Here is a 14,921-nt window from a genome sequence, read left to right as displayed (position 1 = left end):
TTCTTGGATGATAACTCTTCCTTTGTCCAATAGCCACATAGATTTGAGTTTTCAAAATAGGTACTTATAGCCAGATGTGATGGTGCATACCTGTAATTCCAGCAACTCTGGAGGCTGAGACAGGAGGTTCACAAATTTGAGGTCAGCCTCAGCAGCTTAGTGAGGCCCTAAAAGCAACTTAGTGAGACCCTGTCTCAAAATAAAAACTAAAAAGGGCTGGGATGTGGCTCAGATCCCCTAGGTTCAAATTCTGGTACCAAAAAACAAACAGGTATTTGTTTTATTTTCTCTTCCTCCATATAGATTAAAGTTTTACGGAGGGTAAAGGAAGAAAATGATCGGAGAGGTGGATTTATTCGCATATTTCCTACATCTGAGACATGGGAAATATATGGGTGAGGTGACTACCTTTTTTTAAAAATCTGTACTTTGAGTCCATAGAATTAGATTTATTGTGACACAGTTATCATCCCTCCCATGCAGTGCCTTTGTTATTTTGTTTATTTAAAATACAAGAACTAGGTCATCAACAGTAAGTAATTCACCTGTATGGTATTCCTTCCCACCTCCCCCTTCTTTTTTAAATCTCATGACTCCCTCTTGACTAGTTCCCCAACCCAGGGTTAGACATTGCCCTAAATTTTGTGTATCTAATGATCTTGTCTTGAAAAATTGTATGTGCCTAAACAGTATGTTTTTATTTTTAATAATCACTGAGATCTAGGTTACATGCAACAAAATGCATTCATGTACATTATGATGATGACCCTGGGTCTCAGACACCAACTGAGCTGCTTTGTCACTATGATTTTTCTAGAATTTCATATGAAAGACTCCATTTATGTCCTGATTCTTTTGTTTGGTATGGTGTTTTTGATTTATTTGTATTGTCTGAAGAAATAAGTCGTTAATGTGTACTCATTGATTGTGTGACTGTCCTGTAGCCTGTTTTATCCATTCACCTATTATGAGCCCCATGGGTTGTATTCAGTGCTCAACTATTATAAAGAAAGATGCCATCAACATTCATGTATAAGTCCCCATGTGCTTTTAGGATCTCATTGCTCTTGAGCAAATGCCTCAGGCTGGGATAGATGGGTTGTATGATAAGCTGACCATCCTTTCACATTTATCAGTGATTCAGGAAAGCTCTGGTTGGTCCCTGCCTTGCCAATACTTAGTATTGCCAGACTTTTTAAACTTTAGGCAGTTGAGTGTATCTCTGTAGTTTTGACATTTTTCCTCTGAGGTCTAATGATATGAAACATGTATTCGGATGCTATTGACATTTTTATTTTTTGTTATTGTGTTACAAAGGATGTGACTACTTCTGGGACAAGTCTTTCCATATATACATGGAAAAATACATATTTTCTCCAAGTTGAAGCTGACTTTTATTCATATGCTCTGCAGGGCCTTTTATGAAGGCTGAGGCCCTTTGTATTTCTTGTCTGAGATCTGTGCCATCCACAGCTTTGCAAAGCTTTTTCTCTCGTGTTTTCTTCTGGAGTTTTGCAATTTCAGCTTTTATTTCAGGTCTATAATATGTCTTGAACTAAATGTTTAGGGCACAAATTTCCTTTTTGAGTTTCTTCTTAGTAACATGCCATGCATTTTCATTATTTTGGATTTTTTTCATTCTATTTAAATACTTTCTGATTTCTCTATTGGTTTTCTTTATGGCCCACAGGTTCTTTAGAAGTTACAATTTAGTTTTCAAATATTTGGGGTTTTCCCAGAGATCGTTGTGTTATTTATTTCCAGCTTACTTCTATTGAGAACAGATTTCATATAACTTACAGCTTTTTTAATTTACTGAGATTTGTTGTATGGCCCGGTATACCATTCGTCTTGATAAATGTAATATTACATTGAAAAGAACGTGCAGTCTGTTGTTGGATGGAGTGTTCCACAGCCGTGTGGAGCTTGACGGTGTGATTCAGATCTTCTCTATCTGTTCTAGTTTCTTCAACTATTGAGAGAATAGTATCAATACTATCAAAATCTTCAACTATAATTGGTGAACACAGGAAAAGCAAAACTGATAGAGTCTTGCTAATTTGCCCAACTGGCCTCAAAATTTTAATTCTTTTGCCTGAACTTCCTTAGTAGTTGTGTTTACAGGCATGTGCCAGCGCACCTGTATTCCCTCCTGTTTTTCTTTTTTTGGTAAAGAGAATTGAACCCAGGGGTGCTTAACCACTAAGCCACATCCCCAACCCTTTTTATTATTTTGAGATAGGATTTTGCTAAATTGCTAGGGCCTCTCTAAATTGCTAAGACTGCCTTTGAACTTGTGATCCTCCTGCCTTGGCTCCCAAGTTGCTGGGATTATAAGAGTGTGCCAGCATGCCTGATTCTCCTAGTTTTTTTCCCCAGTAGTTTGATAATTTTGAGTTCTCCACTTGAATCTTTAATTCATTTTAGTTGATTTTTTTTAATATGGTAAAGGAGAAGAGTCTAACTTCATTCTTCTCCATGTGGATATCCAGTTTTTACAACACTATTATTTAAGAGACTGTTTTTTCCCCATTGTATTCTTCACAGCTTTGTTGAAGATTGGTTGGCTAATAAGTGTGTGGATTTATTTCTGGGCTCTGTTGTCTGTTCTGTTGGTCTGTGTATCTTGTTTTTATGCCAGTACCATGCTGTTTTGGTTACTGTTACTTTGAGGTCAATTAGTATAATGCCTTCAACTTTGTTCCCTTTGCTCAAGATTTTGTTACCAGAGTTTTAGGGTAAAGACTCTGATTCCAGGGATTTCAACAGACTAGTTTGGCTGCCTATTCCAAAATGCCAATTGAGGAGACAAGCAGTGGTGAAGGCAAGAAAGGAGCCTTAATTAAAATGGCCACACTGGGAAGAACAGAGAAAGGTCTAGTGACCTAAGATCTGTCTTTGAGGAACTGGCAGGAACTTTGAGGTTTTATGAACAAAGGCAAGGGCCAGGGTTTTGCATAGCCTTTGCTCATAAAGTCTCAAAGACAGATCTTGGGTCACTAGACCTTTCTCGGGGCAGAGAGGTTGATGCATATCTAGCAAAGCAGGTAATTTTGGTCAGACCAGGGTCAGCTTGATGATTATCTCAGGACTGGTTTTATGAAGTTCTGGGTAAGTTTTCATTGCTTGAGGGGCAGTTTGGTTCCTATCATGAGATGATTATTCCTGCTTAGGGGGGCAACCTCTGCTCCATCATGGGGTGATTGCTCCTGCTTACAGGACTCATCTCATCATGGAGTTGTCTGTCATGAGGCTTGCTCTTGCTTGGGGATGGTTTTGGCTCCTTTTTATAAAGATGTTTATTGGTGAGGCCTGTTGTTTCTGGAATTCAATGCAACTACAGGAGAACTCAGAGGGAGAAAGTCAGAGGAAAAATGGAGTTAATTAGGTCAGCAACTAGGCCTTCCTTTAATTGCTTTCCCTATTTGGGGTCTTTTGTAGATCCACAAATTTCAGGAGTTTTTTTCCCTGTTTCTTGAAGAATGGCATTGGTATTTTGATAGGGATTGCTTTGAGTAGTATGGACACATTAACAATGTTTACTCTTCCAATTCCTTAATAAATGGATGTCTCTTCATTTATTTTCATTCAGTTTCTTTTATTCATGCTTTATAGTTTTCAATATAGAGATCTTTTATCTTCTTTGTTAAATTCATTCCTAAGCATCTTTTTTTCTAACTATTGTAAATGGGATTGTTTTGTAATTTGTATTTCAAATAATTCACTATTAATGTATAGAAATGCTTCTGATTTTTATGTTGAGGTTTTTTTTTTTTAAATCCTGCAACCTAATTAAATTTGTTCATTAGATCAAACAGTTTTTTAGTGTAGTCCTCTAGGATTTTCTATATATAAGATCATGTCATCTACAAATGGGGACAATTTAATTTCTTCCTTTCCAGTTGAGATGCCTTTTATTTCTTTCTCTTGTCTACTTGCTCTCCCTGGGACTAACTACTGTGGTGAATAGAAGTGGTAATCTTAGAGGAAAACCTTTCAACTTTTCCTTGTTTAGTATGATGTTAGCTGTGAGTTTTCTGTGTTTACATTTTATTTATACTTAGTTTTTTGAGAGTTTTTAATCATAGAAGAGTTGTTGCATTTTCTGCCTCTGCTGAGGTAATGTCTTCCAGTTGTTGATTTGTATTTGTTGAGCCATCCTTGCATTCCTGGAATGAATCCCAATTTATCATAGCAAATGGTCATTTTTAATGTGCTGTTGAATTCAGTTTGCTAGCATTTTGTTGGGGATTTTTGAATCTAAGTTCATCTGTCTTCATATAGTTTGTGTGTTTGTGTGTGTGTTTTCATCAGGTTTTGGTATCAGAATAATGCTGGCCTTGTAGAAGGAGTTTGAAAGTATTCCTTCATCATTGAATTTTTTGGAATAGTTTGAGAAGAATTGGTGTTCATTCTTCTTTAAATATTTGGTATAATTAATCAGTGAAGATATCAGGTTCTGGGCTTTTTTTTCTCTTTTTTTGATCAGAGACTTTTTATTATTGATTCAGTCTCATTACTTGTAACTGATCTGTTTTCATTTTTGTTTCTTTATAAGTCAATCTTGATAAACTGTACATGTCCAGGAGAGCGCCATTTCTTCTAGATTACAAGCCAGTTTGCTGGCTTGTAATTGTTCATAATACTCTCATGATCCTTTGTGTTTCTGATATCAGTTGTAATATCTCTTTTTTTCTAATTTTATGGATTTGAGTCTTTCTCTTCATTATTTTAACTGCTGATTTATTGATTTTGTTTATCTTTTCAGAAAACCAACTCTGATTTTTATTGTTTCATTTCTTCTGCTAATTATGGGTTGAGTTTGTTCTTGGGTTTTCAGTTCTTTGGGGTATAACATTAGGTTGTTTGAAATCTTTCTTCTGTTTTGATATGGGTATTTGCATGGTATATCTTTCCCCCTTGTTTTACCTTTTATCTATCTCTATCTTTATAGTTAAGGTGGATTTCTCATAGATGGTATGTAGTTAGTCTTGATTTTAAAATTTAATCTCTGCCTTTTATTTGGAATGTTAAAAATATTTACATTTACCATAATTTTACATATGGTTGGGTTTAAAAATGCCATGTTACTCTTTGTTTTTTAGTTGCTATAATTTTGTCTCCTTTTTATTTTCTCCTGCTGCCTTTATATTAATTGATTTCTTTTACCTCTTTGTTTTACTATTTTTAGGGCCACTATCCTAGAGTGAATGCACATCTTTGACTTATTGCAATGTCACCTTCAAATAATATTATATTAATTCATGTATAATGTAGGGACTTTACAACTAATGTACTTTCCATTTCCTGTTCCTATTGTTTGTGTTATCATTATCATATATTTTATTTCTATGCAAGTTCCACAGTAGATTGTTAGTTTTGACTTGAATAATGAGTTATAATTTTAAGAAAATTGAAACATTTATTACTATTTTCAGTGTCATTCATTCTTTTATGTCAGTTCAGGTTTTTATCTGGTATCATTTTCTTCTATCTGAAGAACTGATTTTAGGATTTGTTGTAGTGTAGGTCCAATGGCAACAAATTCTTTCTTATGTTTATCTAAGACAAGTATTTGTTTTTCATGGTTTTTTTTTTTTTTTTTTTTTTTTTGTACCAGGGTTTGAACTTGGGGGCACTTGACCACTGAGCCACATCCCAGCCCTATTTTGTATTTTATTTAGAGACAGGGTCTCACAGAGTTGCTTAGAGCCTTGCCATTGCTGAGGTTGGCTTTGCACTGGCAATCTTCCTGTCTCAACCTCCCCATCCTCTGGGATTATAGGCGTGTGCCACTGCGCCCAGCTGTTTTTCATGTTAAAAAGAATTTTTTGACTAGTTATAGAATTAAGATTGATACTTTTCCCCCAGTATACTTTAAAAATGTCTTTCCGTGGCCTTCTGGCTTGCATTTTTCTTATGAGAAATGTGCAATAATTCTTATCTTTGTTCATTTGTGTACAGTGTCTCTTTTTCTCTCAGCTTGCTTTTTTGTGTTTTTGTAGACTTGCTTTTTAACTGTCCTCCATGGTACATATTCCTCCAATTTCACGTGGAGTACAGGTGGTCTGGGCAGGCTCCCTCCAAAGGTAACCCAGGGAAACTAATAAGAACAGCTTACTCTTGGGCTACTGAGTTGTTCAGGGATGGACATGTGACCAGGGCCTGTCCAATCAGAGCCACCTCAGTATCCTGCCTGGGAGAGAGAGGTCCTCTTTTCTTTCTGCTAGATCTGGACAAAGGAAGCTTGTCCTTTGATTCTGCAGCTGCCATATGGTATGCCCCCATGCCAGGAACCAGCCTGTAACCAGCGAACCAATAAACCAGGGCATTAGGGACAGTTTGGATCTGCTGGATCTAACCTCACCTGAAACTTGTGTCTTTGAGGAGCCTTCATCACCAAGAATGGAGTTAAATTCACAATTCTCAAGTTGGAACTTTAAATGAGCAGTTAGCCCAGATCCTTTTTTCGCTACTAGTTTTACCCCTGGGGTCAGGTGCCAGTGATTCTAACATCCACAAAGGAAAAATGTTCCTGGTGCTGAGAGGTGCCTTTTATGTTTCCCCAAGCTCTACTGGGAGAGGAGGTCCTAGCTTTGAATCTCAGCTTTCTAGCTGTACTTTAGCAGAGGGCAAGTCTCCGGTCACCTGTATCAGGAGACCTGCCTCCCACTCTGTCAAACTGAAATGATAGCACCTACTTTAGAGGGCTGCTGTTTAAATGAGATGGCACATTCAATCAGATTGCTTTTCTACAGCTTTCTTTCTTTTGAGGATTCTTTGAGCTTCCTGGGCTGTGGGCTCATAGTTTTCATCAAATTTGGAAACTTTTGGCCATTATTTCTTCAAATAATTTTTTTCTAGTTCCCTCCTTTCCTTTATTTTTCTAGGACTCTGGTTACATGTTAAATTGGTTCATATTTTGCAAGTTTATCAATGTTTATATTTTTTCAGACTTTTTCCCTTTCTTGCCTTCATTTTATTAATATTAATCTTTATTAATGCTAATCTATTAATTCCAGTGAAATTTTCATTTCAGATCATTTATTTTCATCTGTAGAATTCCCATTTCTTTTTAATGTTTTCCTTTGCTCTTTTTCATTTTTTATTTTGTTTGTGTGTATGTTTGATTTCTTTTAGATTCTTGTGCATATAAATATAGTAACTTTTAAAATCTTTTTCTTATTCTGTTATTTCTGTCATTTCTGGGTCTATTTCTGTTGACTGATTTTCCTTTTGTAAATGGTTTATATTTTTCCAGTTTCTTCATATGTATAGTAATTTTTTGATTGGATACTGACCTCTGTGTGTGTGTGTGTTTGTGTGTGTGTGTGTGTGTGTGTTTGTGCGAGTATGTTTTGTTTTGTTTTGTTGTACTGGGAATTGAACCCAAGGGCACTTAACCACTGAGCCACATCCCCAGCCCTTTTTATGTTTATTTCTAGTTTTTATTGTGAGACAGGGTCTCACCAAGTTGCTCAGACCTTTCTCAATTACTGGCCTCAAACTTGCAATCCTGCCTCAAATTTGTAATCCCAGGTTGCTAGGATTACAGCATGCCTCACCATTCTCGGCTTAGGTACTGACCATTATAAATGTCATATCTGAGTGTTTGGATTTTATTGCTTTCTTAAAATCTGTGAAGTGTTTGTTTGTTTTTTTGTCAGGCACCTCAGTTACTTGTAGATTAACTAAATATTTTTAAGTAAATTTTTAAACATTGTTTGGTTTATTGAGAATACCTTTTTTTCCTAGATCTTGGACAGTTCTGCCACTAAAGATTCCTTTGGGATGTCTGCTCAGTGACTCCCATGTATAAGAAGATCTCTCCTGACTAGTGAAACTCAGCTTGCAGGCTTGTGTGAACTCTGGGAGTTTGGCTTCTGCTTTGTTCTTTGTTCTGACAGTTGCTTTTCGCTTAGCCTTGCACTCTGTGCCTGAGTGCGTTAGTATTCACCAGAGGACTCTAGGGACCCCTGTTTGGGATTTCCTCTTAGGCACAGGTTTTTCCTCTGCAGCTCTGTTCTCTGAAAACTCTGGCTGCTTCCTAGAATTTGGATCTCTACCTTCTCCTCTGGGAGACTGTTGGGAGACCTTTTCTTATATAGTCTGGAGATTTTTATTTTCCTCTATCAGGGATCACAGTTCTGTGCTGCCGGTTGTTTGATATCTGAAGACAGTTGTTTCTTTTATGTCATACACTTTTCTAGCTCTTTGTGCTAGGAGTACAGGTCCTATAGCAGTTATTGTCTTGTGTAGAAGAAGAATTCTATTGTTATAAATTCTTTTGACCTTTTTCTAAACAAAAAATGGTATGCTTTATGTACGCTTGCTTTTTCCATTAAGCATTATGATACTAAGATCCATGTGGTTGCCTGTAGCTATACCTCATTCCTTTTCGGTGCTTTATTTTATTTTACCATGTGTTTGTACTACTGTTAATTGTCCCATTTTCCTGTTGAAGGTTATTTGACTTCTTTCTGGTCTTTTGCTGTGCTATATGTATTCTTAAATATGTCTCCTGAGTATGTATCTAGGAGTGAATTGCATCCTCCCAGTGGCTCGGGAGGCTAAGGCAGGTGGATTCTGAGTTCAAAGCCAGCCTCAACAACGGTGAGGCGTTAAGCACCTCAGTAAGACCTGTCTCTAAATAAAATACAAAAAGGGCTGGGGATGGGGCTCAGTGGTCCAGTGCCCCTGGGTTTGGTCCCCGGTACCAAAAAAAAAAAAAAAAGAAAGAAACAGTCCGGGCCTCACTTCATTTGACAATTTCTACATGTGTGATGTGGTCGATTTCTACATCTGTAATGTGTATCTTTATCTTTCAGATTCATTTTCTGAATTTACTAGTATCACCTTTTATTAACCCAAGAAATGTTGCCCTTTTTTTCTTTTTATTTTCTAAGTTAAGTCCTTTTTCTTTATTCTTTTCATTTACTCTACTTGCTGCTACTCTGGTATTTTATAATTTTAACTTGAGCAATGGTCTACTCACCTGGCACTTTTAAAACAGCGTATTTCTTTAGAACAGTATGTAAGTAACCTGTCCCTTCTGTGCTTGGTTCATGTTTTTATTTCTATGTTTTCCTCTTGAGCTAAGCTCATGCAGTAACTGCTTTCTTTCTTTGTCCTTCAGGTCCTACCTCGAGCACAAAACCTCCATGAACTACATGCTGGCAACACGCCTCTTCCAGGACAGGTGGGGATTTGCTAAACTCATAAATTTAGGACTAGGTCACAAGATTAGGACAAAGTGTATGTAAAAGAAAGAAGTTTTATCCAAACGTTTGTAAAATCTGTGATAGAAAGAACCTTGCGGAAGACGTACACACTTCATTTTTCAGAATCTATCAGTAACTCTCAGCACTTTGAAACATTCTCAGAAACTCAAAATTAAACCATAAAGATCTTTGAGCAGTCTTAACAGATGCCTTCCTACTCATTGCCTTTTGACCTTAGGCACAATTTTAATAGAACAGGTAGTTTTTCTAGACCAGAAGAGATTATAATTACCAGATCAGAAAAAGTGGAGAGAAAGGAATTTACAAAATAAATCCACTGAGACTTGCAGGAAATGACAACTGATCATCTCGGCACAAGAGAAAATAGGGAAAGGATGGAGAACAGACACTGGAATTCAAGTAGCATGGTGACCAGGCGTCACTTAGTCCCACAAAGTTTAGTGGCCCCTGAGACACAACTGCATTGAACACTCTTCAGTAATTATCAAAACCTGGCACCTGAGTTATTCAGAGAAATCGTATTATTTTGAGAATATCTATCTTTTTTTGAATGATTCTTAAAACAGAGACCCAGATTCCAGCTGTCATGACTGTGTCCCCCTGGATCCTTGACTTTTTCACATTCCATTGTGTCTTTTATCTTTTCACTCTTAGAGATTTCTTGAAACTTGTCTTCTAAAACTCTAAATTGATCCTCAAGGTTTTTGTTTTTTGGATTTTTTTGTTGTTATTGTTCTTTGCTTTTTGAATTCATTATCCTCATAGAAGAGAAGCTGTTTAATTTTCTTTTTTATTTGGAGAATATGATTTTGATATCCAAGAACTATCTTCAATTAGTTTTCATATTTTATGGATATGAACTCTTTTTAAATCTCAATCTTAGTTAAGTTCCTTTTAGCTTTTGCATTATATAATTTATCTGTATTGATTTTGTTTTTTCACTTTGTTCTTTTTGGTTTTTATTGTCACATATCTGCAAATATCTGGTGAGCTCTACCTGTTCAGTCCTCTTGAGAAGGACTGGGCCCTTTGGTAGTTTGCCTGGTTTTCTTACAGGTCATCTAGAGAGATTCCCGACCTGACAGGGACCCTGCCTAAGGCTGGATCTTCTAGTACTTGGGTTTCCTGAGGAAGAAGGGTACAGCAGACAACTGGGGACTACTTTGTTAGCCAAAATTAGGAAGCATTCCCTTACAAGTAACATAACAATCAAAAAATTTAAGACTATAATAATAGATGTGCTTTACTAACACACGAAATAGCAAAACCTAACAGTAGGCCTGAAAATTACCAAAACTTCACAGAAAAAATATTGATAGTATTTTGAGATCCCTGTCACAATTCTAAGTAGTATGAGAAAAGATGTATTTCTTTTGATAATGAAGTTATACTAATTCACTACTATGGATTCCTACATTTATATGGAGGAACCTTTTCATTAGAGGAGATAATGTTTTTCTATCTTAAGTTGTTATATTCCCTGCATTCTTTCTTCAAGTCCCAGTTAACAGCTCCTGCTTATAAAGCATTCTAGAAATTTGGATGAAGAAAACATGAATTTCCTTGTTCAGTAAAGAATGCCTTCATGATTTACTCTTGCCTACCATTTTAGCCTAACCCATGGCCAATGAGGCCATCTTTACTTGCCATTTTACAATTCCTTATCCTTACAAACTCTCTTTCCCTTGCAATGGACTTTGGTTGTTAACTAAATTCCTATGTTGTTCTTCCCTTCAGCCTTGACTAGGAGGCGGTATTCTCATCCCTTCTTTTACTCTTCAGTCTGGTTTAATTTTCCAGATTGTAGTGTAATTTCCTTTTTGCTAACTTGTGTTTTACAAGTTGGCCCTTTAGAGTGGGTAGTTTGTTATATTTAATTTTGTCAAGAACCTATCTACCAAATCATAGGCAGACACACAAAACCAGGCATTGAAAAAATGAAATTGCATTTGTTCCAGATTCTGATATATTCTAGTTAATCTCTTCAGTCTGAATTGATGTATTTCCTCTTGCAAATCCAATTGTGTCATTAGAAGCACTTTCAAACTAAGTCTCCTTGTTTCTCATAAGTTCATTTTGTTCACCTGCCTTCTCCACCGACTCCTCTGCCTGTCTCCCTGGCACATAATATCTTACATAAGTGTCTTACTCAGTGGCCCTAGTTGTAAGCCTGACTACATATTTGTAACTCCTGGGAATCTTGTAAATCACATTTGTGCCCTGGCCCACCCCTAGAAGGAAGTCCTCACTAAGAGCTGCCCCATTGATTATAATGTGAAGCCATGATTACAGATTACTGGAGAAAGCTTTCATGTAGCAAAGGAGTTAAAGTTGCCTTGAGACTTTTTGATGATATTGTGACAATATCAGGGATATAAGATGTGGTAAAGACAAAATCTTGGTAAAGACAACTTTTCACTTTACTTTTTAAAATAAATATAATCTGCATTGCATTTGTCTCTTTAAAAAAACCCCATACGTTACGTGCTGAGTGATTTTATTTATATGACATTTCTGAGGTGACAAGTTTTAGAATGAGCAGTTAATGGGAGAGATCAAGTGGGAGGAAGGTATGTGTAGTTATGAAAGAGCAGCACAGGGGATGCTTATGGTGGCTGAGGTCATAGTTCAGCAGCTCACTTGTGATGGTGGACACATGAATTTTCAAGGGGGATAAAATTGTGCTAAACTAAATATACACATTCACAAATAAAATGTATGAAGTGAAAGGAAACAATGAGAGAATGTTTTGAAAGCCTATTTAAACTTTAAAATGGCACTCGGTTCCTGTGGTCAGAGCCCAGCCCTAGTTTAGAGACAGTGGATGGTGTCTGTCTCTCTCTGTTTTATACATACATACACATATGTATGTATGTATGTATGTATGTATATATAATTTTTTTTTTAATTTGTGGAAAGTTTCTGATGAGCATCTTTTTGGAACCCCATAAGAATTGAACTTGGTTTCCTTTCCTGAAATAGTTCAGTGAAGGTAGAATGAGCTCTGAGTTTGAGACTAACCAAGTCCTGGGTTGAGATGTAAAATCTTGAAGCTCTGACTGTGGGCAGGTTCCAGAATCATTTATATAAACAGAGCTAAGAACACCCTTTTTCACAGGATTCTGGAGAGGAATAAATGTGATTTGCTTTGTAAGTAGATTGACAAATGTTTAAGTCATTGTTACCATTTTTCTCCAGAATCTCTTTGTTTTTTTCCTTCTGTTTTTTATTGAGCTTCCCTCCAGCTCACAATATTCTGCTCTTCTCTGAGAATGTTCTCAGCTGATCTGTAGGCTTCTCCTCCCAAGGTGCACTTTCTGTTCTGATTTCATATTGAATGTCTATAATAAAAGAGTTCAGGAGGCATGTTTGTGTGTGTGAACTTCAGAGTGAATATCTGAATAGCATTCTCTAACCCAGTTGTCCTTTCTACTTTTGTAGGGGAAACCCAAGAAGAAGCTTATTGACAGGAAGAACACGGTAACTGATTTTTAAAAGTTGAGAATTCTTTCCATGTGCATAATAGTATGACCATGCACAGACTAAGCATTACACTTTATATGACCATTTTTAATTTGGCTCAATATGAATAGTAACATAAAAATGTTTTCTATTGAAAAAGTATTTTGTGGCCACTTTTTATCAACTGAGATTTATTTTCTTATAATTACACGTATATCATTTGAACTAATAATAACCGTATTCTTGTTTGGCTATGTGAGGGAGACCAGAGTATTAATGAAATTTCAAGACCATTGCCATGTTAGATTCAAATAAGATCTTATGCTTTGGTCCTGACATTCTGAGGCGTATGGCCCTGTGCCTTATGGGACTGAGCCGAACTCACTTTCCGTTTGCTGTGGAACTTGAAGGGTGCAAAATACCTGTAACTTTTCATTTGGGCAGAAAATAGAAATGTGTCAGAGATGGCTTTGCCTCACTGAAGACTTCAATGACCGCAAAAACTCTTAGCCTAAACATACATCTTCTGGTTATGGAGAGTGTGAGGCTTTACATATACCCTCTTTGTGCTGTACCTCTTTAAAATAGCAATGTGATGACAATGAGGAAGAAACTTCCTATACACAGATTTTTGTTTTGCCTGTAAGAGTTAAAACAAAGAGGGAAACAAAGAGGGAAACTTGGTTTCTCAGCTAGGCCCTTTGAAGCATCAATCTAATTTTTCTTTAAAAAAGGAAAGCACTAAGATTGTCTTTTAATGAAGGAGAAACTGAAGTAAATCAAGTTTGTAGTTTGTTTCCAAAGGAAACTCACACTTAGTTTCTAAGTTTTCTCTAGTTTTTAGCCCAGGAATACACTTCCTAGAGCATAGTGCTGTCAGTTTGGTATTGGGAACAGAAAGAATGAATCTTACCCAGTGAGAATATTTGAGATCTGAGTTCTGTCCTTCCTTGTTCAGCACTCATTTGAGTCACCATCAGCAGGGGTTCGGTGGTGTAGAGATGTAAACAAATGGAAGCTGGCCTGTGGTGCCTACCCCAGAGCATGGAACAGTGTTAACATATTTAAAAGGATTGAAATGATTTTGGGATGTTCTTTGGCCACAATGGAATTAGATATCAGTAACAATAGAAAAATCCCCAAATGTGGAAATGAAACAACATATTTCTAAATAATCTAAATGATCAAGGAAGAAATCACAGGAATTTAGGAAATATTTTGAACTCAGTATAACAATATAGCATCAGAATGTATGGGCTGCAGGTAAAGTAATGCTTTGAAGGAAATGTAGAGCTTTAAAATGTTAGAAAACTGAGGACAAAAATCACTGATCTAATGTCCATGTTAAGAAACTAGAAAAAGCATAATAATCAAAAATAAGTTTAAAAGAGGGGAAATATTAAAGAGCACAGATAACTGAAAAAAAAAGAGAAACAATAAAGAAAGTGAACAAAATTCAAAGTTTATTCATTGGTAAGCTACTAAAATTGATAAACCCTTAGATAAACTGATCTAGAAGAACAGAAAGAGAACTCACAGTGCCACTATCAGGGAGAGAAAAGCAGAGTCCTGACAGATTGTATGGACATAAAAAGAGTTAAAGGACTATTATTAACTACCTTATTCTATTACCCTCTGAAATTTAGATAAAATGACTAAATTTCCTCAGTGAGGGGCACTTACCCAAACTGACAAAACCTGAAACAAATTTTGCAGAACACTGTATCCTTTCAGACAATCGAATTTGTAATGAAAACCTTTCTATAAAGAAAGCTCTACACTTACTGGTTTAACTGGTGAATTCTGTTGGTGAATTCTGTTAGTGACGTGAAGAAGGAACAACACCTATCTTACACAAACTCCTTCCCAGTTCTTTCTATGATACCAACATGACCATGATGCCAAAACCTGATGTTAAAAAAGAAGAAGAAAATATCCTAATATCCTTCACAAGAAAAGTCACAAAGTTTCTTTGAAGAATAGTAATAAATATAGCTGGGCATGGTGGTACAGGTACACACCTATAATCCTAGTGACTTGGAAGGCTGAGGCAGGAGGATGACTTGAGCTAGTAGTTTGAGGCCAGCCTGGGTCTTATCCGAGGGGGAGAGAGAAAGAGAGAGGAAAAATCAGTCTAATCCATCAGTATAGGAAAAGGATATGAGTAAGTGAAATTTACATATGAGTAAGTGAAATTTTCCCCAATGATTCAAGGTT

General features: G+C 36.4%; 1 protein-coding gene across 17 annotated transcripts in view; it reads left to right on the top strand.

Annotated features, from left to right (window-relative positions):
• Nucleotides 1-14,921, top strand: part of Ttll5 (tubulin tyrosine ligase like 5) — a 258,831-nt gene that overhangs the window by 79,327 nt on the left and 164,583 nt on the right. For all 17 annotated transcript variants that reach the window (XM_076849830.2, XM_076849829.2, XM_076849826.2 and 14 more), the window contains 3 exons: nt 304-395; nt 9,137-9,199; nt 12,684-12,722. In XM_076849830.2, coding sequence (XP_076705945.2) covers nt 304-395; nt 9,137-9,199; nt 12,684-12,722 — 194 coding nt within the window. The remainder of the gene's footprint in view (nt 1-303; nt 396-9,136; nt 9,200-12,683; nt 12,723-14,921) is intronic.

This window comes from Callospermophilus lateralis, chromosome 3, assembly GCF_048772815.1.
Source record: "Callospermophilus lateralis isolate mCalLat2 chromosome 3, mCalLat2.hap1, whole genome shotgun sequence".
NCBI lineage: Eukaryota > Metazoa > Chordata > Mammalia > Rodentia > Sciuridae > Callospermophilus > Callospermophilus lateralis.
Note: the sequence above shows the minus strand (reverse complement) of the source record. Positions and strands in the feature narration are given on the sequence as shown.